Below are 26,428 nucleotides of genomic sequence, written 5' to 3'. Positions count from 1 at the left end.
TCTGTACAAACTATTTGCATCTGATGATAACAAAAGCTTGTCGAAACGGTACACATATGATACTTATAACAAAGTTTTCTGCATTATTCATTCGAGTCGTCTCCAAACCTTATTCTCTAAAAACGGCTTACTTGTCATCAAAAGTGATAGTCAATTCTGTTATGCGGAACAAAGAGCTAGACAAGGCCTTGAGGCGTCAAATGCTCTTGTCAACAGTTCAAATTAGTAACGGCTATACCTGAACCCTAGGGGGTGTCTGACTTAGCCGTTTAACTCATGTGCACATAAGACTCCATTCAAGTTAACGACTCCAATTCCTGTATTTTGTAAAAATATGTAATTTGACAGAAGGTCAAATATGTTGTTTATAGATTCGCATCCATGTATAATATGAGAATATTTCTTTAGTTATTTTTTAATTCGCTTATATTTAAACTTTAGTCTACCTTATTTTATATGGTGTGTGATGTTCGTTTTAAATAAGCCCTTTAGTTGTCCAGTGATAAATCTGAGGACGTTTACCCGTGGTGGGCAGAGCATAGGCAGCCCATTTTGTAGCTTTTCAACAAACAAACTTTTCTTTCATATTAAAAATTCAATGAAGACAGGCAGGTACAAGCCAATAATTGCAATATATATCTTCACTTCGTTGTGAGCGATAAAACTAAATTGGTGATAAATGATATCCCTATCTTAGAAATTCATGGTATCAGAAACTTTACACAGCGGCCCCGCATAACCAGGTGTTTAATACACTCGACGCGTTATCCGAGGGTTGCGAGCTCGAATCACCCTCACACCAAACATGCTACTCATCCTTTCAGCCGTGTGTATGTGTGTGTGTGTATGAGAGGCGTTATATGTTATGGTCAATCCCACTATTCGTTGGAAAAAGAGTAGCCCAAGAGTTGGCAGTGGATGGTGAGGACTAGCTAGCTGCTTTCCCTCTACACTGCTAAAGTGGGACGGCTAGCACAAATTGTCCTCGAGTAGTTTTGCGCGAAATTCAAAACAAACAAACAAACTTTACACAAGGAAATATCCGTTATTTTGTTCATCTTAAATTCTGTCTGTTTAATACCCACTTGTTCCTTGTTCATGTACAACGTGTGAAAATGTTTAAATTACAGGATAATTTCACAAACACTGGTTGAGTTTAATGTTTTCACATATCACTTAAACACTCACTTATTGAGTATGTTAACTACCGATAGGAAATTAATAAGTTCGTCTTCTTCCGTTACTGTTCTTGTTAAAATTTAGGTGTATAAAATTCCAGCATCTTTTTTTTCCACAGTCCTCTTAATTTGAACACTGTTGTAAAAAATACCAAATTGAAGTTTATCTTTTGTCTTCTCAATTATATTATTATCGAAATAATAGCCTATTTGGCAGTGAGAGTCTTGTGGTGGACAAAACACAGGTTTTAAATGATATTTTTCGTTCAACTTTGAATTTGAGCCGCAATAGACATTAAAAACAGTCGCAGTTAACTTGTTTTTATAACAGTTTTTAGGCTTAGTAGTTTCTCAATGTTTCGCCAGCTTTGAAATCGTGTAAAACTTCCGTACTCTTTATTTCATTGAACATACTTGTCTTTACGTTTTAACAATTACGAGTTGAACTGATTATTTCCTTCCCAGACAGAACAGGAACACTGCTGTGCTTGTGACCAGCTTATTACGGACCGTTTTCTACTCAAGGTTAATGGTCAGTCCTGGCATGCCCGCTGTCTCAGGTGTTGCGTTTGTCAAGCTATGCTGGACCGTCAACCTTCTTGTTTTATCAGAGAAGACAGTGTCTACTGTCGATCGGATTACACCAGGTAGGTGCCGGGTTAATGAACTGTGGTGAAATGTTTTAAACAAATATTTTAGGCTATGCTTTAAGGATTTGTGTTTATTAATTTAGGATATTAGCTTTTGAGTGCTTAAGATTTTGTAGTGTGTTTAGTGTAAGAAGTTGGAGATATTTGGATTATTTAATGTGTATCTGTGTTATGGGTGTGTTTTTATTATAGCAAAGCCACATGGGGCTTATCTGCCGAGTCCACAGAGGGGAATCAAACCCTTGATTTTAGCGTTGTAAATCCGAAGACATACAGTTGTACTAGCGAGGTGTTCTACGTTACGGATGTTAGCAGTTTAATTACGCAGATGTGGTTTTTAAACATTAACTATCCCAAGCTGGATGTATTGGAAACTTCTTGTTCACGTTGACTGGTTCTACTACGATGGATTAATCACAAGATAAGTGATTGATACCAAGTATGGAGAATTTAAAGCATTACATAAAGCAGCAAAAGTACCCCATCCAGGATGGAATGTATTTCGTTAGCATCGTGTTAATAGTGGGACGGTGTGCGACACTAAGGCAGTTTCAGTGAGGGGTGCATTAAACCAGTTGTGGAAATGATAGAATGGAAAAAAAGATGGTTTTAGGATCTTTCTAGGGCATTACCTCTGAAAGTTTCGTGGTAATTGCAGATCAATAAATTGTAAAATTTCGTCGCGGAGAAATAAATAAATGCATAGGTACAAACCTTTACATTAGCATAGGTATGTGAAGTTTAAATTTCAAAAGACGTGACATGAATATGTTCTAATATTGTTAACCTATTTAATGGATAAAAGTATAATATCTAACATTTAAAGATGGTTTGTTTTTTAAAATGTTGCGGTAGACAACAAATATGGAGCTCATAAGTAATATAACGGTGCATGAGTGTTACTAAACGTCAGAATAGCCGGAGTTTTATTTCAAAGACCAATCGCCTCCAACAGGCCTCGGCAATCTAAAGAGTTGCTAAAGGCATACGGACGGTCTTTTTGTTTGTTTCTTTTTTAGCGCAAAGCTGCACAATGGAATATATGGGCTGCGCCTACCACGGGAATTGAAACCCAGTTTTTAACATTATAAGTCTTTAGACTTACTGCTGATCCACTATGGCTCCCATGTCGTTTATAAGGAAATTGTTAATTTCTTAATCCCAAATAAAAAATAAAAATAAGTCAATTGCGATAGTATTTTACAATATCGAAGCACACACACATATTGATACTAAATACACAAAATGTAATAAATGATAAATAATTTCCCCATATTTACTTAACTTTATCTGCATAAAGAAATAGCACTAATATTTCTGATATAAAACACCAAAACTGGAATTAATTTTTGGTACACGCTCCCTTAATTTACCCATTTCGGTTTCAAAATCTAAGATGTGTAAAAATAGCATTTCAGATCTATCTTTTATCTCCCATACGTCACTGCGCACGAGGCTTTTTGTGAAATGTCAGAACTCGCCAATTTCCTTCTTTTTTATAGCAAACGTTAGGCCTATTGGTTTCCAATACTTCACTAACATTCACGTTTCAGACCGTAACCTTTTAATAATAATAAAATTATTAAGTAGATTGGTTTTGGAATTTCGCACAAAGCTACTCGAGGGCTATCTGTGCTAGCCGTCCCTAATTTAGCAGTGTAAGACTAGAGGGAAGGCAGCTAGTCATCACCACCCACCGCCAACTCTTGGGCTACTCTTTTACCAACGAAAAGTGGGATTGACCGTCACGTTATAACGCCCCCACGACTGGGAGGGCGAGCATGTCTGGCGCGACGCGGGCGCGAACCCGCGACCCTCGGATCACGAGTCGCGCGCCTTACGCGCTTGGCCATGCCGGGCCTATTAAGTAGAAGAAGCACTTCTTAGTGGGAATTGGCTTTAAGCAAGTGTGGTTCTGCTTTACATGTATGTATACGTGCGTGTATGAGGGGTGTTGTCTGTTGTTATTAATGATGTAGGTTTTGTATAACACTTCATTATGTATTAATAAAGGCTGAATAAGCGTAGCATAAAAAACGTTTTTGTTTGATTAATAAACGATATAGGTACTTCTTTTCGATAATTTGTCGAGTCACAAAATATGGGTTTCTCCAAACGTATGGTTTCAGATACAATAGTGTTTTACAGTTTGTTTTCTAAATTTCGTGCTAGAGGGTTATAGGCATTAGCCATTTCTAATTTTGTGGTGGTAGATTATAGGGAAAGCAGATATTCATTATCACCCACCGCCAACTTTAGGGCTACTCCTTACCGACAAATAATGGGGTTGATTGAAACATTGTAACGTCCACATAAATGTAAAGGTGTGTATCATCAGCCAAATGTTTTGAAATCACGACCCCCAAATTGAGCGCCCTAACCATCAAACCACAGTAGACTTCGGACTGTACAAACTTGTTGATGTAATGTCGTATTTGTTAAATAACAAGGTATACTGATCAACCAACACAGACTTTACCTGAATAAACATACGAAAGTACAGTTGTTGCGTTTCAAACTACAAGTCTATTTATGTTTTTCTTTTTAAAAAAAGGAACAAGTATGTTCATTAGGTTTAAGGCATAATTTTTTACAGCTCCTCCGAATCATAGACAATATGACATAGGTTTTGTCCATGAAACTTAAATGCTTCAATTGCTGTTTGTTTTTGAATTTTCGCACAAAGCTATACGTAAGCTATCTGCGCTGGCCGTCCCTAATTTAGCAGTGTAAGACGAGAGAGAAGGTAAGTTAGTTATCACCGCCCACCGCCAACTCTTGGTTTACTTTTTTACCAACAAATAGTGAGATTGACCGTAACGTTATGATGCCCCCACGACTGAAAGGACGGGTATCTTTGGTGTGACGGGAATTCGAGCCCGCGACTCTCACATTACGAGTTCAGCGCTCTAACACCTGGTCATGCTGAGTCATATTAAGTTACTGTAGTAAGGCGTCTTTACATTGGTTTTACAACAGTTTGAAGTCAACTGATTAATTATTTTTTCTTCACAGACAAACCCAAATTACTCACTCGCGTCTAAGTTTGGAAATAAAAGTAATTATTTTTAATGGTGACATTCCTTCACTGTAACTGTCATCAATATTTGATTTTAAGATCATTATAACTGTGATAGAAACAAGTTAAATTTTGTTCACAGTGCAATTAAAAATATTCCAGCGTTATATTCCAATAACTGTATTCTCTAGTGTTGTGTTATCTGTACCCAAATCCAAGGACGTAACAACATACCAAGATGATAGAACAAAATTAGGCACGGGTTTTGATGCATGTGGTGAGCAAAGCACAAATAACCTTTTGTGCTTGACTTCAAACAAACTAACAGAACAATATGCACGGTGTTTATCCTTACTTTCTAACAATGAAATTACAATTCGAATGAAATATTTTTGGTTCATGAGAAGCTGACAAATGGAATCCACCAATGGGAAAATGAACCTTGAATAGTTCTTGCATATAAGGATAGTTAGGATTAGGGATGCATATATTATCGTAGTAGTGAGGACGGTTAATATTAGTGATGCATATGTTATCATAGTAATCGATTCAATACGTATCTTGATACAAATGTTTTACCAATGGATTCTTATGTTGTTGGACAACTTTTCTGTAATTTATTGTCTATTTTACTAACATTGTCTTGTTTAAGCACTTCACAGTTTACAGTGTTTATTTTTCTTCAAATTCACGAGTTTTGTCAACTAAATGGCACCTGGCAAGAGAAATAAAATAAAAAATCTGTTTTGTTAATTTATGTTACATGTTATGTTTTTTTGATCAAAGAAAGGAAGACATCACGTAGTACTCAATATTTATTTTCTTTTAGTGGATCGTTAATTTTTAACAAAAATACTTTATTAGAAATTCTTATTTCTTCTGTACAAAAGACTTACAATGTTTACTGAAAACTTGCCAAATTTCCTGAAGATACATAAATCATACTGTAACGCGTGATGTATCGATACAATCGTATCACAGCTTTACGATAAGATACTAGTATCGCTATATCACCACACCTTTAGATATGTATCCTCTGCTAAATATGACCTCAAATGAGTTATATTTCCTTTAAATGTAGACAGAATAAAAACTAGAATGTTCAGCGTTATTTTAAGAAACACACTGAGATACAGAATTTTCAATTATTCTGTTGGTTTTCTATAAAAAAACACAAACAAACAAGGATTCGCCAGTAACCCCGTCGATATAACCGGTTGTGAAGTCAAACGCTTCGAGTGTCTAGCCTTTACAAGTCTCCGACATGATACCATTGGAAACACCTACTGAATTTTTAACTTGGATACTCATATCTCCTATTCAAGATGGAGAAACTACAATCATAATACCAATATGCTAAACAGTGTGTTATACACCTCTTTAACATGTACAGTTAGATTGTTGTCACAAAGTTCATTGCATGGCCAAAAGCCTCCTTTTCATCGCTGTGTATCCTATTCGCGAAAATCTCCACAAGACGTCGCTTTTGCTGCTGTCTATTCAAGTAATTTATCACTGTTTATGTTCGGTTTTCTTTCTAGCATTTATCTTTTTTTTTCCTTTCTGCAAAATCGAAAGGCCCTTGGTCTTCAGAAATGGACACGCTACCCTGGCGGGCCGCCTGGTTTCTTAAGAATGACTAGTGCTAAGTCACCTGGTACAAGGTTTTGTCACCAGGGGGTTGCAGGGGAATTCGCGTGGCACTCAAACGGTGAGAAATCCTTAGTAGAGACACCCCTAGGAAGAATGGATGGCATCGTAACTCAGACTAAGCACAGTTTTTCACACCTGCGCTACTCATACAGGTCAGGGAAGGCTTACTTGGAGAGAACGTAGTCTGTGACAACGTAGCGGGGTTGCACAACTCATAGATCGCTTTAAAGCGTGTCACTTAATCCGCCTGTTAGGGGGTAGAGAATGTGACAAGAGGGTGGAGATGAACACGCATTAAAGAGAATTGAATTTTTTTTCAGCAAAATAACTTCACACAAAGACGAATAAAAATATTATTCAACAGTTAAGTTTAATTTACCATTAAGGAGACGAAACTCAAGATGCTAACAGTTATTAACAGTTTCGTGCTCTAGATATACCCTTGAAGACACAGGTAACTTACGTATGGGACTTAGATATTCAAAGACATCAAATACAAAAGAACTGGTTAAGACGGTAACACTAAGACTATGCAATATAAGGTAAAAGCTAGTATTAAACCAAGTTGTGATTAAAAGACGCACAACTTCAGACGTTCCTAATGAAGAAAGATCTGGAAAACAGAGGTTTTCTGTTACACACTTCAGCCCTTATATTTCATTTGGAGCAATCTGTTGGAAAGTTGGAATAATAGCACGCTACAAATGCATTTTTCCTTTCGGGAGTGAGGGTAAGGGGGTTGGAGGCAGAAAATTTATATGTTTACTATTGGTTGGGTAGACTTAATAAAAATTACTCTTTGATTTTTTACCGGTGCAATTTTTATCAGTGTAATCTGCCATCAGCACCATTATCATCGGGTACTCTGCATCCTAACGCATTAGTGTCATCTATTATCAGTACCATTACCATCGGACACTCTGCATCTTAACGCATCGGCGCTTTCTGTCATCACTACCATTACCATCGGACACTCTGCATCCTAACGCATCAGTGCCATCTGTTATCAGTATTATTACCATCGGACATTCTGCATCCTAACGCGATCCTAAACGGGAAAATTTATTTGAAAGCAGTTTATCTCTGTTGGGTCCCATTTTCGAAGGCTTTTTTATATTTATTTCCTCTTCTTTTTTGTTGAGTTTTCATTTTTACATGTGACATATATTATTGATTGTGTGTTGCCCAAGTCTCGCTTGTTCTTAACGTTCTTCGAAGTTCTTGAGAGTAAGAATCAACAATATCTGTTTTATGAAATCGCACTAAAATATTGTTGAAACTTCGAGAAATTTATGTGATTCATATAAAAGCAGCTAAGCGAGAGATAGAAGAAGAATATTATTGGTCAGCTACAAACAGCGTGCTATAAGCCTCGGATGCTATAATTGTGATTAACGCCAATAATCAGAAGCCTACAGAATTTGATCAGGAACGTTCACAGATTTTTAACATTACAAACCTTTTAACTTCAGTGAATTAGTTAAGGACGTTAGTATTTCTACAGGGTAAAACTTAGGGGTGATTCAAGTATAGCCAGCCGTCAAAAGAAGTGTACAGATGTGTCAGCAAAGAATTAATTTGCTTTTCGTGAACATCGATAAGAGATTCAGTTACAGACCAGATATAAGACTCGTTGTTTGTAAGCTTGTAAAACTCTTATATATAAAACATCATTTGTAATAACTATTAGTAATTACCGTTATTATAAATTGTATTGTTTTTGTTGTTGTTACATTAACTTGTATTTGTGTTAAAAATAAAATTGTCTGTATCAATCTTGTTGGCAAATATCGTAAATTTAACGCATTTAATTAACTTATAAATTCAAATTCAAATATTCGGTTATTTTGAAATAGTAATAAATAACTTAGGTAACGTAATAAATCGGAGGCTCGTCCGAGATGAAGTATAGTGCGTAACACTGTATATTAAATCTCTGTCTCAACCATACGCAACGAAGGAATCTCTTTCTTTTCTTCAACTTTTATCAGAACTTAGCAACAGCGATTTTAGATCTGCATTTTACTTTGTATTGATAAAACTACAATGGGTTACAGTTGTGTGTGAAATTCACCATTAGTTTTTATTATATAGTACATTTGTAACATATTTCAAATAGAGTTTGTTTGGGTTAGTGAACTACTTTCTGTTGGCCATGGATCGGTTATTAGAACAATCTTATTTAGCCGTTATTAATGTTATTTCATTTATTTAAACTTACTTCTGAAAAAATGAGTTTTTTTATTTTTAATAAACGACGTATTTCAGAGACTATTTCGGTAGATTCTGCATCGTCATGTTTCCTTATCTTTGGAAGGGGGCTCTAAAGGTGAATTATATATCGATATACTATCGTTAATTTATTTCATGTTTCAGTTAACTGAATGGTTAAAACATTAATTTGTGGAAAACTGGAGATTCACAGATTTTCCCCTTTATTTTTCATAAAGCACCTAGAAACATGTTATACAACTTAAGGAACATGTTATACAACTTAAAGTCCTTTAATGATTAGCTGTAAATTTATGGAACTACAATACTAAAATCCGGGGTTCCATTTCTTGCGGAGGACAGAGGGCAGAAAGCTTGTTTTTAAGGTTTGTTAAATCACACAAACCAATACAATGTGCACCTTTAATTATTTCACAATTCAAGTACCTTTTGCAATTACTTCAAGTAGAGGATACAGTCACAAGGTTGTGCACTTTGTTTGGTGTAGAGCGGGAAGAAACAAGAAAAACTGTGATTCAAAATCATTAAATATCAAATGAACGTTAACTGAGGATAAAAGCTATTTAACAAAATCAGAAGGTCAATTCATTGTAATTAGATAAGAAAAGAGGAGAGGATTTTTTTAGAATAATGTAGGCTTAGCTCACCACTTGAATTAACTAGAACATAAGATTAATGACAATCAGCAGTAGTGGTCTGATGTGATGATTCAGGACAATAAATATATTTAATCCCTTTCTTAGGGTTATCTTCATTAGTTTACTAGTGACTTTTCAAATTTATTTTACTTCAGCTGTGTATACTTAGATTACTTTTGATACGGATAATAATTTACATCATAGTATATTACGGTAAGACAGAAAGAATTCCTCTCCTAGTGTTAGCTTTACACCAAATCTGCTTTTATAAGTGATAGTTACATAGAATCACTTAAAAGGGGTGTTAGATTTACACTAAATCTGTTTCTAAGTGACACAGAATCAGCACAAGGGATGTAGGCTGTAAACAAGACTTGTTTCTAGGTGGCAGTTACCGAGAATCATTTCTAAGGTGTGTTATCTTAGCACCAAGATCTTTTATAAATAATAGTTACACTAAATAACTTTCAGGAGGTGTTAGGTTTATACTCAGCTGTTTCTAGCTAAGATTGGCTTTATACTAGTCTTGTCTCTAGGTGTTAGTTAGATAGGATCAGTTCCAAGTGGTGTTAACTTTACAGTAATTTTGTTTGTAACACTAACATAGAATCAGCTCTAAGGCGAACTTTGTTTCTTACGTCATGGTTGAGCTGCATGCTCCAAACATGGAACATAATATTCATAATACGCACACATCATGGAGGAAAGATAAAACGAGAAAAAATTGTGAGAGCTGAAAATTTCAAATATGAACATAGTTCCAACTGTACAGATATAATTAGATAATCAATCTCCACTGTCTTTCATTTTTATGCACTATATCTGTATATGCTGGTATATCTACGAATATAAATACTGGGTATCTTATAATTGCTAAGCAATATATTTTGAAATGAACCGAACATGATGAAGATAGATTTATTACCTCAACTAAATTTAATTTTGCATTGAGTAATATTTGATGATTTAATAAACGTTTGCTGTGCAAGACAGGCTGGTATATTGTAATTATATTATTCATTGCAGTGTGTTTTAACACTAAAATCTCGAGGTCCAATTTACATTAAAATTACGTCACAATTTTTACGTTTCTTCTAGTTACACATTTTTCCAGAAATAAATGATTGGATATCAAGTATCGAATGGTAGTTAGAGTTACCAACTTTGAAACGCATTCCTCTCTCTCCCATTATGTACTTGAAACAGTGTATCCTTTCTGAATGACGTCATGACATCACATGATTTTGCTGTTTCCTCCTGATGTCTGGTATATTGGATAGCAACGCTCGTATATCCAAGAAAGTAAAAACTTGTAAATAGCTTTCCATTGTTACGCTTTTGACCTTTTGCCTGCACCAATAGACAGGGAAATTTTGCTGTCTATTATTACAATAGACTTCAGCTGTGTCTATTGTATGGATTAACGAGATTTCCACTGTCCCTATCTGCTATCTAGCGAAACCACAGCCAAGGGAACGGGCTAGGAGAAATCAGCGGAGGAAAAATCTTGTTGTAACACTATAGATATATAGTGCAATATATATATTTGTCAAAGCCCGTTCCCTTGGCTGTGGTTTCGCTAGATAGTAGATAGGGACAGTGGGAATATCGTTAATCCCGTGTCTATAGTTGTGAAGACAAGAAACAATATTTTTTTTTATTTTTGTTTTTAAAATCAGTCCTACTAGGAAGACTTTATATATATTCAGTGAGGCACTTCATAATAGTTTCATGGTTTAATCTACTGGCGGAATCAGCATGATACACATGAAACCCATGATGTCATGGAGCTGATCACGTTCAGACAACTCACCAGCATAAATAATGTTACGTAAACACGACAGTTTAAGTTCAACACGAGGGTTCCAATTTAGATTAAAGGTTAAATTTAGTTATTTTCAGAAACGATAGTTTACTATACATTTTTAGGTAACTATGTACGAATCAAACTCTGTGTAGTTCAATTGTTGTGAATTGACAGTAGTTATAATACTGTGTCGTGATACTAGAACCTTCTAAGTGTTTCTCATTGTTTTTATTGAGTGTTATTACATTGAAAAATCTCGTAGGTTGTACAACGTACAAAGTGGTTAGAGAATTCGTAACGATTTTAACATACTGTAACATAACTATGCTTAAACAATTTTTTTTTCTAGAAAGCAGCTTTACGCTACTGACCATCATTAAGTAATGAAAGGCTATCTTTGCTTCTGACCCTGCATGGCCAGATGGGTTAAAGTGTTCGACTCGTAATCTGAGAGGCGCGGGTTCGATTCCCCGTCGCACCAAATATGCTCGCCCTTTCAGCCGTGGGGGTGTTATAATGCGACAGTCAATACCTCTATTCGGTGGTAAAAGAATAGTCCAAGAGTTAGCGGTGGGTGGTGATGACTAGCTGCCTTCCCTCTGCTCTTACACTACTAAATTAGGGACGGCTAGCGCAGATAGCCCTCTTGTAGCTTTGCGCGAAATTCAAAACAAACAAACAAAATCTTTGCTTTTTTATACACCTCCAGAGGCTCAGCGATGAATGTGTGGATTTTTAACGCTAAAAATCAAGTTTGATACCCATGGTTGAACGGCAAGATAACCCTTTATATAGCTTTGGGCTGAAAGCTTCTTTCAAATCTTAGTGTAAATGATAATTTTTACTCATTTATTCATTATGGATCAATTAATTTAAATGACAAGCATGATTTATAAACAACATTTTGTTAATTTAAAAGTACTATTTCTACATTTGTGTGTAAATTATTTTTATACGTCAAGCAGAAGTTCAGAAAGAATAGGGCCGGCATGGCCAGGTGGCTAAGGCACTCGACTCGTAATCTGAGTGTCGCGGATTCGAATCCCCGTTATACCAAACATGCTCATCCTTTCAGCCGTGTAGGCCAATCCAATTATTCGTTGGTCAAAGAGTACTGCAATAGTTAGCGGTGGGTGGTGATGACTAGATGCCTCTCCTCTAGTCTTACACTGCTAAATTAGGGACGGCTAACGCAGATAGTTTTCGTGTAGCTTTGCGCGAAATTTAAAACAAACTGTCAGAAAAAATAATCCAACAGATTGGACGAAGAGATCTTTTGCACCTAAACCTCCTGGCATCAAAATTTATAAAATATACAAATACCCATAAAAAATCCAACGGATAATTAGACTAACCATTAAATTACTTTTAAAACATCAAATTCTGCTTATTGTTTTAAGATATTTACAATCGTCCGACTCAACGCCAATTCTGACAAACAGTGCTGTGTACATAATTATCTAAATGTATTAAAATAAATATTTCTCACCACGCTTTCAGTACATGTCATTAAACAACAGTAGTTTGAGACGTAAATCAACGCCGATGCTGTAATCGATTCAGTTTCTCTATCGAATAACTTCTTACTTACAGTTTGATTTTGTTTGAATTTCACGTAAAGTTACACAAGGGCTATCTGCGCTAGCCGTCTCTAATTTAGCATTATAAAACTAGAGGGAAGGCAGCTAGTTATCACCACCGGACATCAATTCTTGGGCTACTTTTTTACCAACGAATAGTGAGATTAACCGTCTCTTATAACGTTTCCGCGGCTGAAAGGACATCTTTGGTGGGATGGGAATTTGAATCTGCGACCCTCAGACTGCGAGTCGAGCGCCCTAACCACCTGGCCATGCTAGGCCGCTCTTACTTACAGACTATCATTACTGAACATGCTAATCTCAAATACCAAGTTTTGCACTGTGTCTCAATGGAATGATGACAAGCACAGCGTATGAAGTTCCTATATGAGCCGTAGAATGGTCTTATTTCCTGATAACAAACTTATTTTGAGTTGCAACAGAAGAAACATTTTGTTTTATAAATTGAGAAATATAAAGAGAGTGAAATGAATTATGAAATATTCTATTCTCATCTCCAGAAGGCCTGGTATGTCCAGGTGGTTAGGGCACTCGACTCTTAATCTGAGGGTCGCGGGTTCGCATCCCCATCGCACCAAACATGCTCGCCCTTTCATCTATGGGGGCGTTATAATGTGACGGTTAATTCCACTATTCGTTGGTAAAAGAGTAGCCAAAGAATTGGCGGTGTGTAGGGACAGCCCTTGAGTAACTTTTCGCGAAATTCAAAACAAACAAAACAACGCCAGAAATCAGATTTCAATACACGTCGTGTGCAGAGCATAAATAGCTCATCGTATGGCTTTGTGATTAATTTCAAACAAACTGACCCATACATAAAACCTGACAAGTGTCATCACATTTGTAAAGTTCTTATATTCTTGTTGAAGATTTTTAGAGATATCATAATTTAAATTTTTATTGTTGTATGGAGTGAAACGTAACGTTCCAGACAGCTTTATTTTTTACATTATGAACTAGATGCAAGATATCTATTTTCTAGGTTATTAGTAGAAGACTATATAAGTGATGATATAAACTAAATGTACCTATATTTCATCTAGGCTGTGAGGAGCTATTGATACAAATTATAATATGAATTATATGTATATTTTATATAGACTATTAGGACTAGTTGATACAAGAGGAGATATCAATTATATGTACATTTTATCTAATGTATTAAGGGTAGTTGACATAAACGAAGATATGAACTAAGTTGCCCCCCAGTGGCTCAGCGGTATATCTTTTGACTTACAACGCTAAAAACCTGGTTTCGATACCCGTGGTGGGCAGAGCACAGATAGCCCATTGTGTAGGTTTGTGCTTAATTAAAAACAATAACAACAACAATGAACTAAGTTAATATTTTATTCAGTCCACCAAGGGTAACTGGTGATATAAACTAAATGTATTTTGTCTATAAGTCAGATATTAGCCTGATGACTAATAGAATCGTAAGTAGCTCCAACGCTACAGGAAAAAGTCGGTGATGCAGAAAAAAATGATAATTAAGGAAACAATACAAACTGGAATGTGACTCCTGCTTCGTGTTTCACTTCCCTAGAGTTGAGAGAGATTTGTAAGTTACGATTCCAGCAGGATTTTCGCCTGCAGACTCCTGTTTACAGAAATTAGTGAAAATAGAAAGCGAACCTCTAGGGACCAACTGACCGTGGGCTCGTGATTGAAATTGATTACCTTCTTAAGTTGTTCGTAATTATTACAAATGGCCAGGGTGTACTAGATGAGAAGAACTTGGTCTTTAGAGATTTAAGGATTGATAAATAACAGTAACTAAAACAAAACATTTTAGTTCATTGGTTTAATATTAAGCACATGAAAACATAATACTGGTGATATTTCAAACGTTCGTATGTACCGAAGTGGTAAACAACAAAGAGTTATAAATAAATACCAATGTGACTGTTTAATAGCAAACAAATGTCAAAAAAGATTGTTTATTGTTTAATTTTATATTTTCAAATAATTAATTTAATATGATTCATTCTTCTGTGATGAAAACAAATACGCCGTAATGAAGACAAAAGTTACCTTAAAGAAAACAAACTTAGATAATCAGTACTGCTGAATGTGTTTACGGTTTTACACTTAATTTATCTACTTTATTTAGAGCTGTTTTGACAAACATTATAATTTTGAACTTTGTTATGAGTGACAATTGTAGTTTTGAGCTTATCTATTGATATTTTTGTTCCTATATTGCGCGCGCACACACACACACACACACACATATATGTATGATCGAGCAAATCAACAATGATAATGGGTTCTCTGTTGTGTCCGTCTCAGGCGACCAAACCATAGATCGTAGCGTTATAAGTCTGTAAACGTACCGCTGTCCCACAGGAAGGGAATCGACTCGCAATTTGCAAGTTGTGAATTTGAATTCTTCTCACCGAAAGAGTTCACCCTTTCAGCTATAAGTGTGTGATAGCATTATGGTCAATCCCAGTATTCATTGGAAAAAGAGTAGTCCAAGTGTTGACGGTGGGTGGTGTTGACTAGCTGCCTTCCCTCTAGTCTACCAGTGCTAAAATACGGACGATCAGCGCAGGTAACCCTCGAATAGCTTTCCTTGAAATTGAAAACAAACGTATCTACTGGAGAACGCATACATACATGCATTTCATTTGAAAATAGCTATTCAATTACCTTCCGAAAATCTCTAAACATGAAGGTGAAAAGGTATTTAACGAAACAAGCAATATTTTCTTCCGCGTATAAATTAAACATTTTGTCTTCTCGAGTTGAAGAAAAAAAGCTTTCGTTCAGTTAATATAGCGTCACAAGGGTTACCTTTATATACGAAACAAGCTGAAAAAGCTGTCACTTGACGTGAAATATTTAAACTTAATTGAAACAATGTAAGTTTAACAGCAATTTTATTTTTCAAACTAATAACTTGAATATAAATTATAACAAATTTTTCTTCATAAACAACATTTAAAGTTTGCTTTTTACCTACCAACAAATAAAGATTTTAAGGTGATGCCATCCTTGAATACCCTAACTGACCATGAGAAAAACACTGTTATTGGAGAAATAATTCAGAAACTTCCAAACCATGACTTGAAATCCCTTTAGAATATTCAACATCGTCTAAAGCGTTAACCTACCAAGGTCGTTTGAGATTGATTCAACAGGTTGGTAGTAATTATAATTAATCAACAGGCTTCAGAAAATAGAAATAGGGTTAAGTTCAATTACCCCTTTAAAACATTCTCCATAGTTTATGGTAGTGTTTAGAAATACATTTTTGTTGATACCAGTCCAACAGGTGCGGAGGAATTAGGGTGCAAACAAACACATATTTCGTCTTTATATATATCTATATATATATATACTTTCAAACTAAGTTATGAAGCACATTGGAACTACTATCAGTAAAAACGAGGATATATTTCAACAAACATGATTTATTTTGTGCTATGTGTCTTCTTCGTTGCTGTTATGTGCAAAACTACACGATAGGCTGTCTGTGCTCTGCCCACCACGGGTCTCGAAAAATTCGAACTTTAATGTTGTAAGCCTGCAGAGTTACTGGGGAAAAAAAATAGTTTCATATACGTTCCTGTGATACAATCTCTCTAATTTTTAAGCAAACAAATAAAGGATTTTTCAACATGTTGCCAGTTTAACTGCATGTAATGTTTAGAGGTAAAATCAATAAAAAACAGTAAGCTTTCTTGTCTGACTCTGAGACAAACAGGTTAAAATTAACAAGACAAGACTAGTGTGTTTTTATTCCAGGGTTAGCTATTCTCTATCGTTGAAAAAAATGTTGAGATTCTAAAGCATTTTGATCTTCAAGAATACATTGTTTTATTTCCACATCACTTCACTATACTTCAACGTTTACACTACCTTTATTATTTTATTTTGCGAGCGAGAAGAAGTTAATTTATACCATCACGTTACGGTTGTTAATACCTTTAGAAATTATAATTCAATCCGACAGGAACTGTTTTCGACATACACAGCTGATTAAAAGATACAGCTGTTACGATTGCTGATTAAACAGGACATGGGGAGATTCAAAAATAACTCATGTTATCGCATTAGGTATGTATGTGGATGAAGCATTCTACTGGACTACACTTCATGACAACTGCCAGCTTGTACTTCCTAATGCTATTGAATCGAATACCTCTCTAGAAATATATGCTGATTATAAGCTTATAACTCATACACCACTTAACGGCCGAATGAGTTCTGTACTCTATGCTGTCACAAAGACACCTGAGAACTTTAGCTCCCGGCCAAAGCGGAAGATTTCATTACCTAAGAGCCTGCTGTCTTTCTAGGAACTTCTAAATTTGATTTCTAGCCCCTGGTTACGTTTGTAGAAAGTTTTCTGTAGACAGAATGATCAGTGAAGCGTGACATCTTCATTAGGATGCCCGAGAGAAATGCCACGCGCCGTGCCTGTTTACGTCGATGGTGAATCTATTGGTCGATCACTTTCTGTATGATCACACCCGGAAGTGTGCTCAGGGTGTCGCTAACAAAGTTACTGTCATGATCTAAACAGAACTTTGAATAATTCGACTCTCATTAAAAGCCAATGCATTCTGTTCTTATGTCACTTTATGTTCAAATATTGAAGTGATAATGCTTGAGTTCGTTAAGTCTCTGTTTGTTCTTTTCAGCAGATTTTAATAGAAAATCCAAGCAAATAATATTACTGCTTTTCGTATTGATCCAGTTAACTATGTCGCTTCTGATTCCTCTGTCTGAAAGTGGTTAAAAAGAAATGAACAAATTACCTTGTGGAAGTTTGTTCAAGTCAATCTAAATATAAATAGATTTTAAGAAATATATCATCAAAATTGGGTGCACAGATAAGTGGTTTGCTCCTTAGTGTATAGGTAACAATATGATTTTCCAATCTCGACGTCCCGTTAAATCGAATACAATTGTTACTAAGAGGAGTGGACCGTTGTTAGCCAATAAAACAAAGCTTACGACCTTTCAAATATCCTATGCCTAATAGTTTTTCATTCATTGCAAGATTCATAGTGTGTGTGTATATAGTTATGTATATATACACGAAATATATGGGCTGTGTGCTTCATCTATCGTGTTAATGCCTTCTTTCAGTTTGATGTTTACCCGGTATGACCAGGTGGTTAAGGCACTCGACTCATAATTTGAGGGTCGCGGGTTTGAATCTCTGTCACACCAAACATGCTTGCCCTTTCTGCCATGGGGACATTATAATATTACGATCAACCCCACTATTCATTGGTAAAAGAGTAGACCAAGAGTTGACGGTGGGTGGTGATGACTAGCTGCCTTTCTTCTAGTCTTGTACTGCTAAATTAAGGACGATTAGCATAAATAGCCTTCGTGTAGCTTTGCGCGAAATTAAAAAACAAACAAGCATTTCGATGTTAAATATGTTGAGTAATTCCAGAAATTGTCGCAAGGCTAGAGTTCATGCCTGCCATGAAACACAAATTTATCGAAGAAAAGTACCAAACCCTTTGTAATCTTCTGAGTTCGTTGCGTCAGTATAGTGGATAATGCGAACGTTGGCTGCTTTACCTGTTGTTGACGACACACAGCATCGTTATTCTGGCATTTAATATATGTCTTTACAGTTAATAATCTGTAAAAATAAATTTAGGAAATTTTAACAAACATGAGTCACTAGTAACTAAAAATGTACTGAATCTAACATAAACAACCAAAATATCCTGGTTATCTGATCAATCTACTTTATAAGAAAGTCGAACGAGATATTCATATCATGACAACAAACAAATGAAATAGTAAGAAAAGCATACGAGGGCTGTTCAAAAAATACTCGGACTGACGTCATAAAACAAAATGTACTTTATTTAGAAGTTACAGGTCTGAGACCCCTTCAAAGTACTCTCCTCCCCAACGCACACACTTATCCCAACGGTGTTTCCACTTGTTGAAACATGGTTTGGTACGCTTCTTTTGTAATGTCCTCCAGCTCCTTCGTCGCATTTGCCTTAATCTCGGGAATCGTCTCAAATCTTCTTCCTTTCAAGGGTCTTTTGAGTTTGGGGAAAAAGAAAACATCGCAAGGAGCAAGGTCAGGTGAGTAGAGGGGTGGGGAAGAACAGTGATCGAGTGTTTGGCCAAACATGCACGAGTTCTGAGGGCTGAATTTCGCAGTAACGCGGTGCATCTTCAATTTTTCGGTCAAAATCTCGTAACAAGATCCAACTGATATCCCACACTCTTCAGCAAGCTCCCTGACAGTCAGACGTCGATTTGTCCGCACCAGGGTGTTGATTTTGTCGACGTGTGGGTCGTCAGTTGACGTGGAAGGACGTCCAGGACGCTCATCATCTTCAATGGACTGTCGACCATCCTTAAAACGTTCATGCCCCTTGAAACATGCCGTATGCTTCATAGCAACATCACCGTAAGCCGTTTTAAGCATAGCAAAAGTTTAGTCGCAGAGTTTCCAAGTTTAACACAAAATTTCACAGTGAGTCGTTGCTCCTTCAGGTCATTCATTCTGAAATCCGACAAACGAAAAAATCGCACTTCACTTAAAACCGCGTAGCTAATACACAAATGAAGATATCTGCAATCGGGAAATGGTGTCGTAATCAGCTGATCTGTGCGAACCTAGCGACACCAAGCGGATTCCCCTGGAACCAACTGGAGCCGCGCAATTCAAACAGTCCGCGTATTTTTTAAACAGCCCTCGTAATGGTTTCCGAAACAGACTCTATCTGAAATACTACACTTATAATTACAATATAAAAGGATTTTGTTTGGAATTAAGCACAAAGCTACAAAATGGGCTATCTATGCTCTGCCCACCATGGGTATTGAAACCCGGTTTCTGGCGATGGGAGTTCGTAGACATTCCGCTGTGCCACTGGGGGTGGCATATAAAAGGGTTTAAACAAATTATAAATGAAATTGGCTAATGATATATATTTATATCATACTCTAATGGAACTTTTGCTTGTATGATACTGCAAACTTTTTTTCTATAACGCAATGTGCAACCCCAATTTCGCGAAATTTTTATCCTATGTGCATGTAGATTTGCAATAAGGCCACGATATTTCCGTTTCACCTCCGTCTCCCGTCACGGAAAACTTTATTTTCCTCCATTCTCATGGTGCAAATATGACGTCTGAATACGTCACGCGCGGATCTAATGCACTGGCGCCACGGGTAATCGGTTAGCATCATTTAACAACATACTTACAGAAACGGGCCGGGCGTCACCCATTGGTTAGCACGTTCCTCTTCACATTTGCTGATTGGGAGAGCATTACGCGAGTAACGTTCAAGTTCCGCTATTCGATTAAAGTAATCCAAGAGTTTGCGGTGATGCTATAGACTAGCTGCTTTCCCTCAGTCTAACTGTTCGAATATCCATTCCCCCTTCAAGCTTTTCCATGATTTGGTTTGTTTGAAATTTCGCGCAATACTTCAAGAGAGCTATCTGCGCTAGCCGTCCCTAACTTAGTAGTGTAAGACTAGAAGAAAGGCAGATAGTCATCACCACCCACCGCCAACTCTTGAGCTACTTTTTTCCCAGCGAATAGTGGGACTGACCGAACATTATAACGCTCCCACAACTGAAAGGGCTATTGTGTGTCCACGAATAACCAAATGAAAACGTGATAAGAGTCAATAATAAAACAATCGAAAATAACACAAATATAGGATTGGCAAACGGACAACATTTCGACGTTTCGGAAACTAAAACAAAATAGGTCCAAAACAAATATATGTTCAAAGTAGAACTCGTCTATTTTATTTCATTTGTTTCACTATTAGTTTTAGTAAATACTTTTTACAGGAGAGATTAAGCCAATGTAAATATATAATTTACTCGATGAAGACAGCACGTCTATCACGTGGATCATATAACTTATTAATTGCTTGAATTTGAAAACAAAACAACAACAAAATATTGCAAGAAGTTTATCATAAATAAAGATATCACGTCGAAGTCGTTATAAAGACATTACAATTATTACTGATACCACACTTAAATAAAATGTGTGTGATAAATTAATTAGCCTGGCAATGCTGTCTTTGATGAACTTATTGTGAATAACAGTACTTTTGCTATACTCTAAAATACATTGGTTATTGTGATAATTAAGCGAATAGTATTTTAACGTTTTCGAATATTAAAAGTAGAATATACTATTGTAACCCTATAATAATGTAATATAAACTTTTCTGCACAGAATTATTATGCAAGGAAATGTCACCTGGTGTCTCAATAGTATCACGATCATGTTATGACATCAAACAACATTTTTCACAATGAAACCATTACAGAGGATAAGACAACGTTTGCAAAATAGAATATTGCTTCTGCTTTTATTTTATTACTAGAACCAAACTTACAGTTTTTAAGTTCCTTTTTATCTCTATATATTATTTTAAAATTACCTCTTTTAAGTAATATACAATACTTACAATTACATACGTCATAAGACATTAGTATTAGACCTACTCACCGCTAGTACAGCGGTATGTCTCCGGATTTACAACGCTAAAATCAGGGGTTCGATTCCTCTCGGTGGCCTGAGCAGATAGCCCCTTGTGGCTTTGATATAAGAAAAACACACACAGTATTAGACCTAATAGGTTTTTAAAAACATTACATTCGTAATATAGCCCCTTAGGGACTTTTAAGAATTAGAAGAGTATATAATAATAGTATTCCATACACACTATATATGTCATAACCAATACTGACGACGCGTTTCGCTCAATCCAGAACTCATCACGCTAGTTGAATTGCAAAGTAAGCAAAGCAGCGGTCAGAATACTACTTAAATAAGCCATTTGATACAATAACATTTGTTATGGTGTGTGCATTTTTTAACAATCAAATACTGATTTTGTTGTACCAGTAAGTGTTGGAGGCTAAACGTGTGTGTATAGTGTGAAGAGGATACTCTCCATAAGAAAAACTTGTGTCTATTGTGAAGGGTGTAAAGTCGGAGGTGAATCAAATTTGTTATAAGTACACCTGCAAAATGCAAAGGAAACTAATTAGTTTTTGGGGCATGATCAGCAGAAACGTTTTTACTATTAGGGTAGAAACGTTGGAATATTATGGCGGCCCGGCATGGCCAGGTTGTTAAGGCGTTCGACTCGTAATGTGAGGGTCGTGGGTTCGAATCCTCGTCGAACCAAACATTCTCTTCCTTGTAGCCGTGGGGGTGTTATAATATGACGATCAATCCCCCTATTCATTGATAAAAGAGTAGCCCAAGCGTTGGCTATGGGTGGTGATGACTAGCTGCCTTGCCTCTAGTCTTACACTGTTAAATTAGGGACGGCTAGCGCAGATAGCCCTTGTGTAGCTTTCCGCGAGATTCAAAAATAAAGAAACAAAGGTGAAATATTTTGATGCAATGTCGGAAATCAGGTTAAAAAACAACAACGTATACACCGCATAAAGTAATGTGAAAATAAAAACGTAGGGAAGCGAAATGGATGTTGGCTCACTGGATTTAGTATCAGCGTGTGATAATTCGATATTGTTTTCGAGGTTTAGACTTACTCTGAGAAAGTACCTGCAGTCAGCTGATAACGGTTAATGTCTTTAGTGTCTTACCTCGTTTTCGTAAACATATTTCAATGTGTATTCAACACGCTTATTCTATATGTAGAACATTTACACCTACAGTTGCAACAGAAAGTGTTCGTACCCCTGTGTCGTGAGTAGTTTTTTCTTCATTACTTTAAAAAGTATCACGATTAGGATAATGAAAATAATATTATAAATATTATATTAACACACATCTACATCAATTTTTATGTAAATTGAACGACAAATAAACTGTTTATAAACAAATAACCAAACATAGGAGGGGCAGAAAGTGTTCGTGCGTCTACTTCAATGGTCAGTTGTGTAGCTTTTCAGGTGAATTACTTAGCGCAATCTCTCCTCATAGCCCTCCATGATCGTTTCATAGCACTCGACTGGTATTTTCTTCCATTCATTTTTACAGAAGGCCTCCAACTCTTGCAAGTTTTTTCGGATGACGCTGATGAACCCTGGTCTTCAACTCATGCCAAACGTTTTCAATTGGGTTGTGATCGGGTGACTGCGATGGCCACTCCAGAAGACTTATATGGTTCCTCTGCAACCAGGATTGCACATATTTCGATGTGTGCTTAGGGTCATTGTCGTGCTGGAAGATCCAACGACGCCCAAGCCGCAAGTTCTGAGCATCATTCTTGATATAAGTGCCTAATATATCAACGTACTCTTCTTTTTTCATGATTCCGTTGATGCGGTAAAGGCTGCCTACGCCAGAAGAGCTGAAGAAACCCCATAGCATGATCGAGCCACTTCCGTGTTTAACTGTAGCAATGGTGTCCTTTGTAAGATTTCGTTCCCCCTTCTTACGGAAAATATTGCGAACATCATTGTGGCCGAAAAGCTCGATTTTAGTTTCGTCTGACCAAAGAATACTCTTCCAATAGGTAAAGGGTTTATCTACATGTTTTCTTGCATACCTCAATCATGCTTCTAAATGAACAGGCTTTAAATATGGTGTTCTACGAGGACGGTATGTTTTGAACCCAGAAGAGCGTAACATGTTCGTAACTGTAGAGATGCTTACTTCAAACCCAGTTTCCTTTACCAGTTTCTGTATGTCATTACTTGTTAAACAAGGGTTCCTACTAATTTCTCTGAGAACCTTTCTCTTGGTTCTCTCTGGAATTTTGGTGGGGCGTCCGGAACGAGGTAGGTTAGCAGTTGATCCTGTAAGCTTAAACTTGGCAATTATGCTTTGAACAGTAAATTTCGGCACATTAAGTTGTGTAGCAATACGGGAAAGAGACACACGAGACTTGTATTTTACAATAATTTGGTTTTTTAAATCACTGGATAGTTGTTTCTTGTTTCTTGATAATTTATTATTTTGTCCAAGAAAGCAAAACAGCGAATCAAATCAACATAGTGGAGAATGTTTTTTAAAAGCATTTTGCCATCTGCAACCTAGAAACTTGATGTTTAAACACTGTTTATTGTTTGTTGCTTATGTCTCGCTACAAACTAGGTTCTTTTCAGCTTACTGTTTGTTGTTTATACCTCGCTACAATTAGGTTCTTCCCAGCTTGCTGTTTGTTGTTTATACCTCGCTACAATTAGGTTCTTCCCAGATTACTGTTTGTTGTTTACATCTCTCTACAACTAAATTCTCCCAGCTTACAATTTGTTGTTTACACCTCTCTACAATTAGGTTCTCCCAGCTTACAATTTGTTGTTTACACCTCTCTACATCTAGGTCCTGCCAAGAAACTGATTTACAGGTACTTCATCACGTTGTCTGCGCATTGCTTACATTTACATTTTTTGGGCGAATTTATTTCTTATTTGCTTATTTATACACTTTAAATAGCCCTACTCTAGCGTATATTCTACTTTCTGTCGAATAATTACATGCATGTGCCAAATAATTTAGTCGGTGTTCGATTTTATTCTACATTTTTCTTATTTTCTAATGGTGTCATGGCTATAGTAATGTAATTTAAGATTTTTTTTCTCTTGTGACATTAGATGAAGATTATACACAATACCATCCATTTTTTTGATATTTCAAAAATATGAGTTCGTTTTCGACTCCGTCTTCATTGTTGGTTAAATTAAATTTTTCGATTTTTTGTTTAATGAGTTGTTCTAAAATGCCAACTTTTACGATAGTTAGTTTATGGTTATGTGTACTAACGTTTCTACAGTTCATTATTTCACGGAGGTCTTTAACAACGTGCAAAACAATTTTTATCAAATAGGCCAAGTTACCTTACCGTTTCATTTAAATTTGATTCCGTCAATTAGTGTCAAAACTATGAAATGTAAGACCTCTCTAAATAGTCTAGTGATATAGGGATAATTATGATTCAATTTGTATAGCAATATTGACAGGAACAAGGCGTGACCAAGTAGTTGGCGTGTTGGGCACGGATCAGAAGGTCCAAGATTTGAGTCCTAATACTTGCATCTCACTGAAAAGGCGCGAGGGCATTATGAATGTGCAATCAATCCTGTTATTTGTTACGATAAGTTGTGTAGATGGCAGATGCAACAAATAGGTTTCCTTTTCTCTGGCCAGCAATCCCAAATTAAAGATGTATATACCCGAACCGTGAGATCTCTGACCTGGTGTTTAATTAATGCGAAGCGTAAGGTATCGTTCAGATTAAATATATTAAATATTTAAAATAAGAGGAGTCTGTCTACAGAATGTCATTTTGTTTTCTTTTAACAAAGCAAGACAATAGTCTTGTTAGTTCTCGCTATAATTATCTTACTGCTAACTTCTGTCAACAAGAAATATTGTTCAAAGTAAATCATCTACAAAAAGTTACACTTATTTTGGTTAATTTTTATATCAGGAGCCTCACTTCTACGTTTTTATAAAGTATGTCTAGAAATAAGGGAGCAATTGATTTTAACAACTTTATTCTGAGAAAAATGTACTTTATTTACATTTCTAAAATGTAAACGTTTTATGTTAAAAATATGAATGTTAAACAAATTCCTTTCTAAAAGCTTTATTTTTTATGAAATGTGACATTTAAATTGAGCACTTACTAAATGCTGAATGGCAAAACATATAATTATTTTCAACATTTTAAAAAAGCGTGCATTTTTGTGACTTGAGAATCGATCGTTTATATCAGCCAAAGCAAATAATCTGGAATTCAAACGGGCCATTCAGCATTTGACAAAATATTAGGATTAAATGTTTTTAAAATCTCTGCTAATTATGATAAGTTGTATCAGGTTATTGCAGTGAAACATTTGAAATATAAATAATTAAACATTTTAGAGTGATGACTTTATATAAGGGGTTGAGTGCGTTATGTTAAAATGGTTTTGAGTTATACAAATCATTAATTCACACTACTGCCATGGCCGATATAAATTTCTGATAGAATGAAAGGTATCATAATAACATGTTGGCATTTTAGTAAGCTATATAAATTTTGTTATGCCATAGAAAATTTATCTCTTCTGCGAAGGGCATGCAATATTCCTTTCCAGCGCAAAATATTTATGCATCCACATTTTAACACTCCTACGAAAAGTGGGGCCTAATAGGCCCCAGAGCAACTTGAAAGGTTATTAACATTAGGCTAATAATTTTGTATTTAAAAGAAATTGCCATTTAAATCCATTAATGAATGGATTAACGAGATTCCCACTGTCCCTATCTACTATCTAGCGAAACCACAGCCAGGGGAACGGGCTTGGAGAAATCAGGACTAGAAACGTCTTTTCGTAGGAGTGTTAAAGATATCTTCATATCACAAATTTAGAACTGTACAGATGAGGATAGTACTTGTTCTAAATGGCAACAAAAAGACGTGAACACACTTTGGACATCAGAACCACATTCAAAAAAGCCTGTAACAAATTGTACCCCAGTTATGTAAACGAAATCCGGCGTCTTGTAACAGGTAGAAATCCATTAACAAACAAGTTAGTGGAAAAAAATGGTCTTTGTGTCCCAGGCAACAATACTCAACATTATCAAATGAGGTCTCCGTTTGAAAAAGCACACGTGTTGCGTGCGTACAAGCTGCTTCCCTGATACAGTTGTTCTATCGTTGCAGACCTCAGGTACCTGGAGAATGAAGATATTCATGCTATTTCAT

General features: G+C 36.1%; 1 protein-coding gene across 1 annotated transcript in view; it reads left to right on the top strand.

Annotated features, from left to right (window-relative positions):
* LOC143230839 (LIM/homeobox protein Awh-like) overlaps positions 1 to 26,428 on the top strand; it is a 76,955-nt gene that overhangs the window by 38,152 nt on the left and 12,375 nt on the right. The window contains exon 2 of the mRNA XM_076465058.1: positions 1,644 to 1,825. Within this exon, the coding sequence (XP_076321173.1) occupies positions 1,644 to 1,825 (182 nt within the window). The remainder of the gene's footprint in view (positions 1 to 1,643; positions 1,826 to 26,428) is intronic.

Source organism: Tachypleus tridentatus, chromosome 10 (assembly GCF_004210375.1).
Source record: "Tachypleus tridentatus isolate NWPU-2018 chromosome 10, ASM421037v1, whole genome shotgun sequence".
In the NCBI taxonomy this organism is placed as follows: domain Eukaryota; kingdom Metazoa; phylum Arthropoda; class Merostomata; order Xiphosura; family Limulidae; genus Tachypleus; species Tachypleus tridentatus.
Note: the sequence above shows the minus strand (reverse complement) of the source record. Positions and strands in the feature narration are given on the sequence as shown.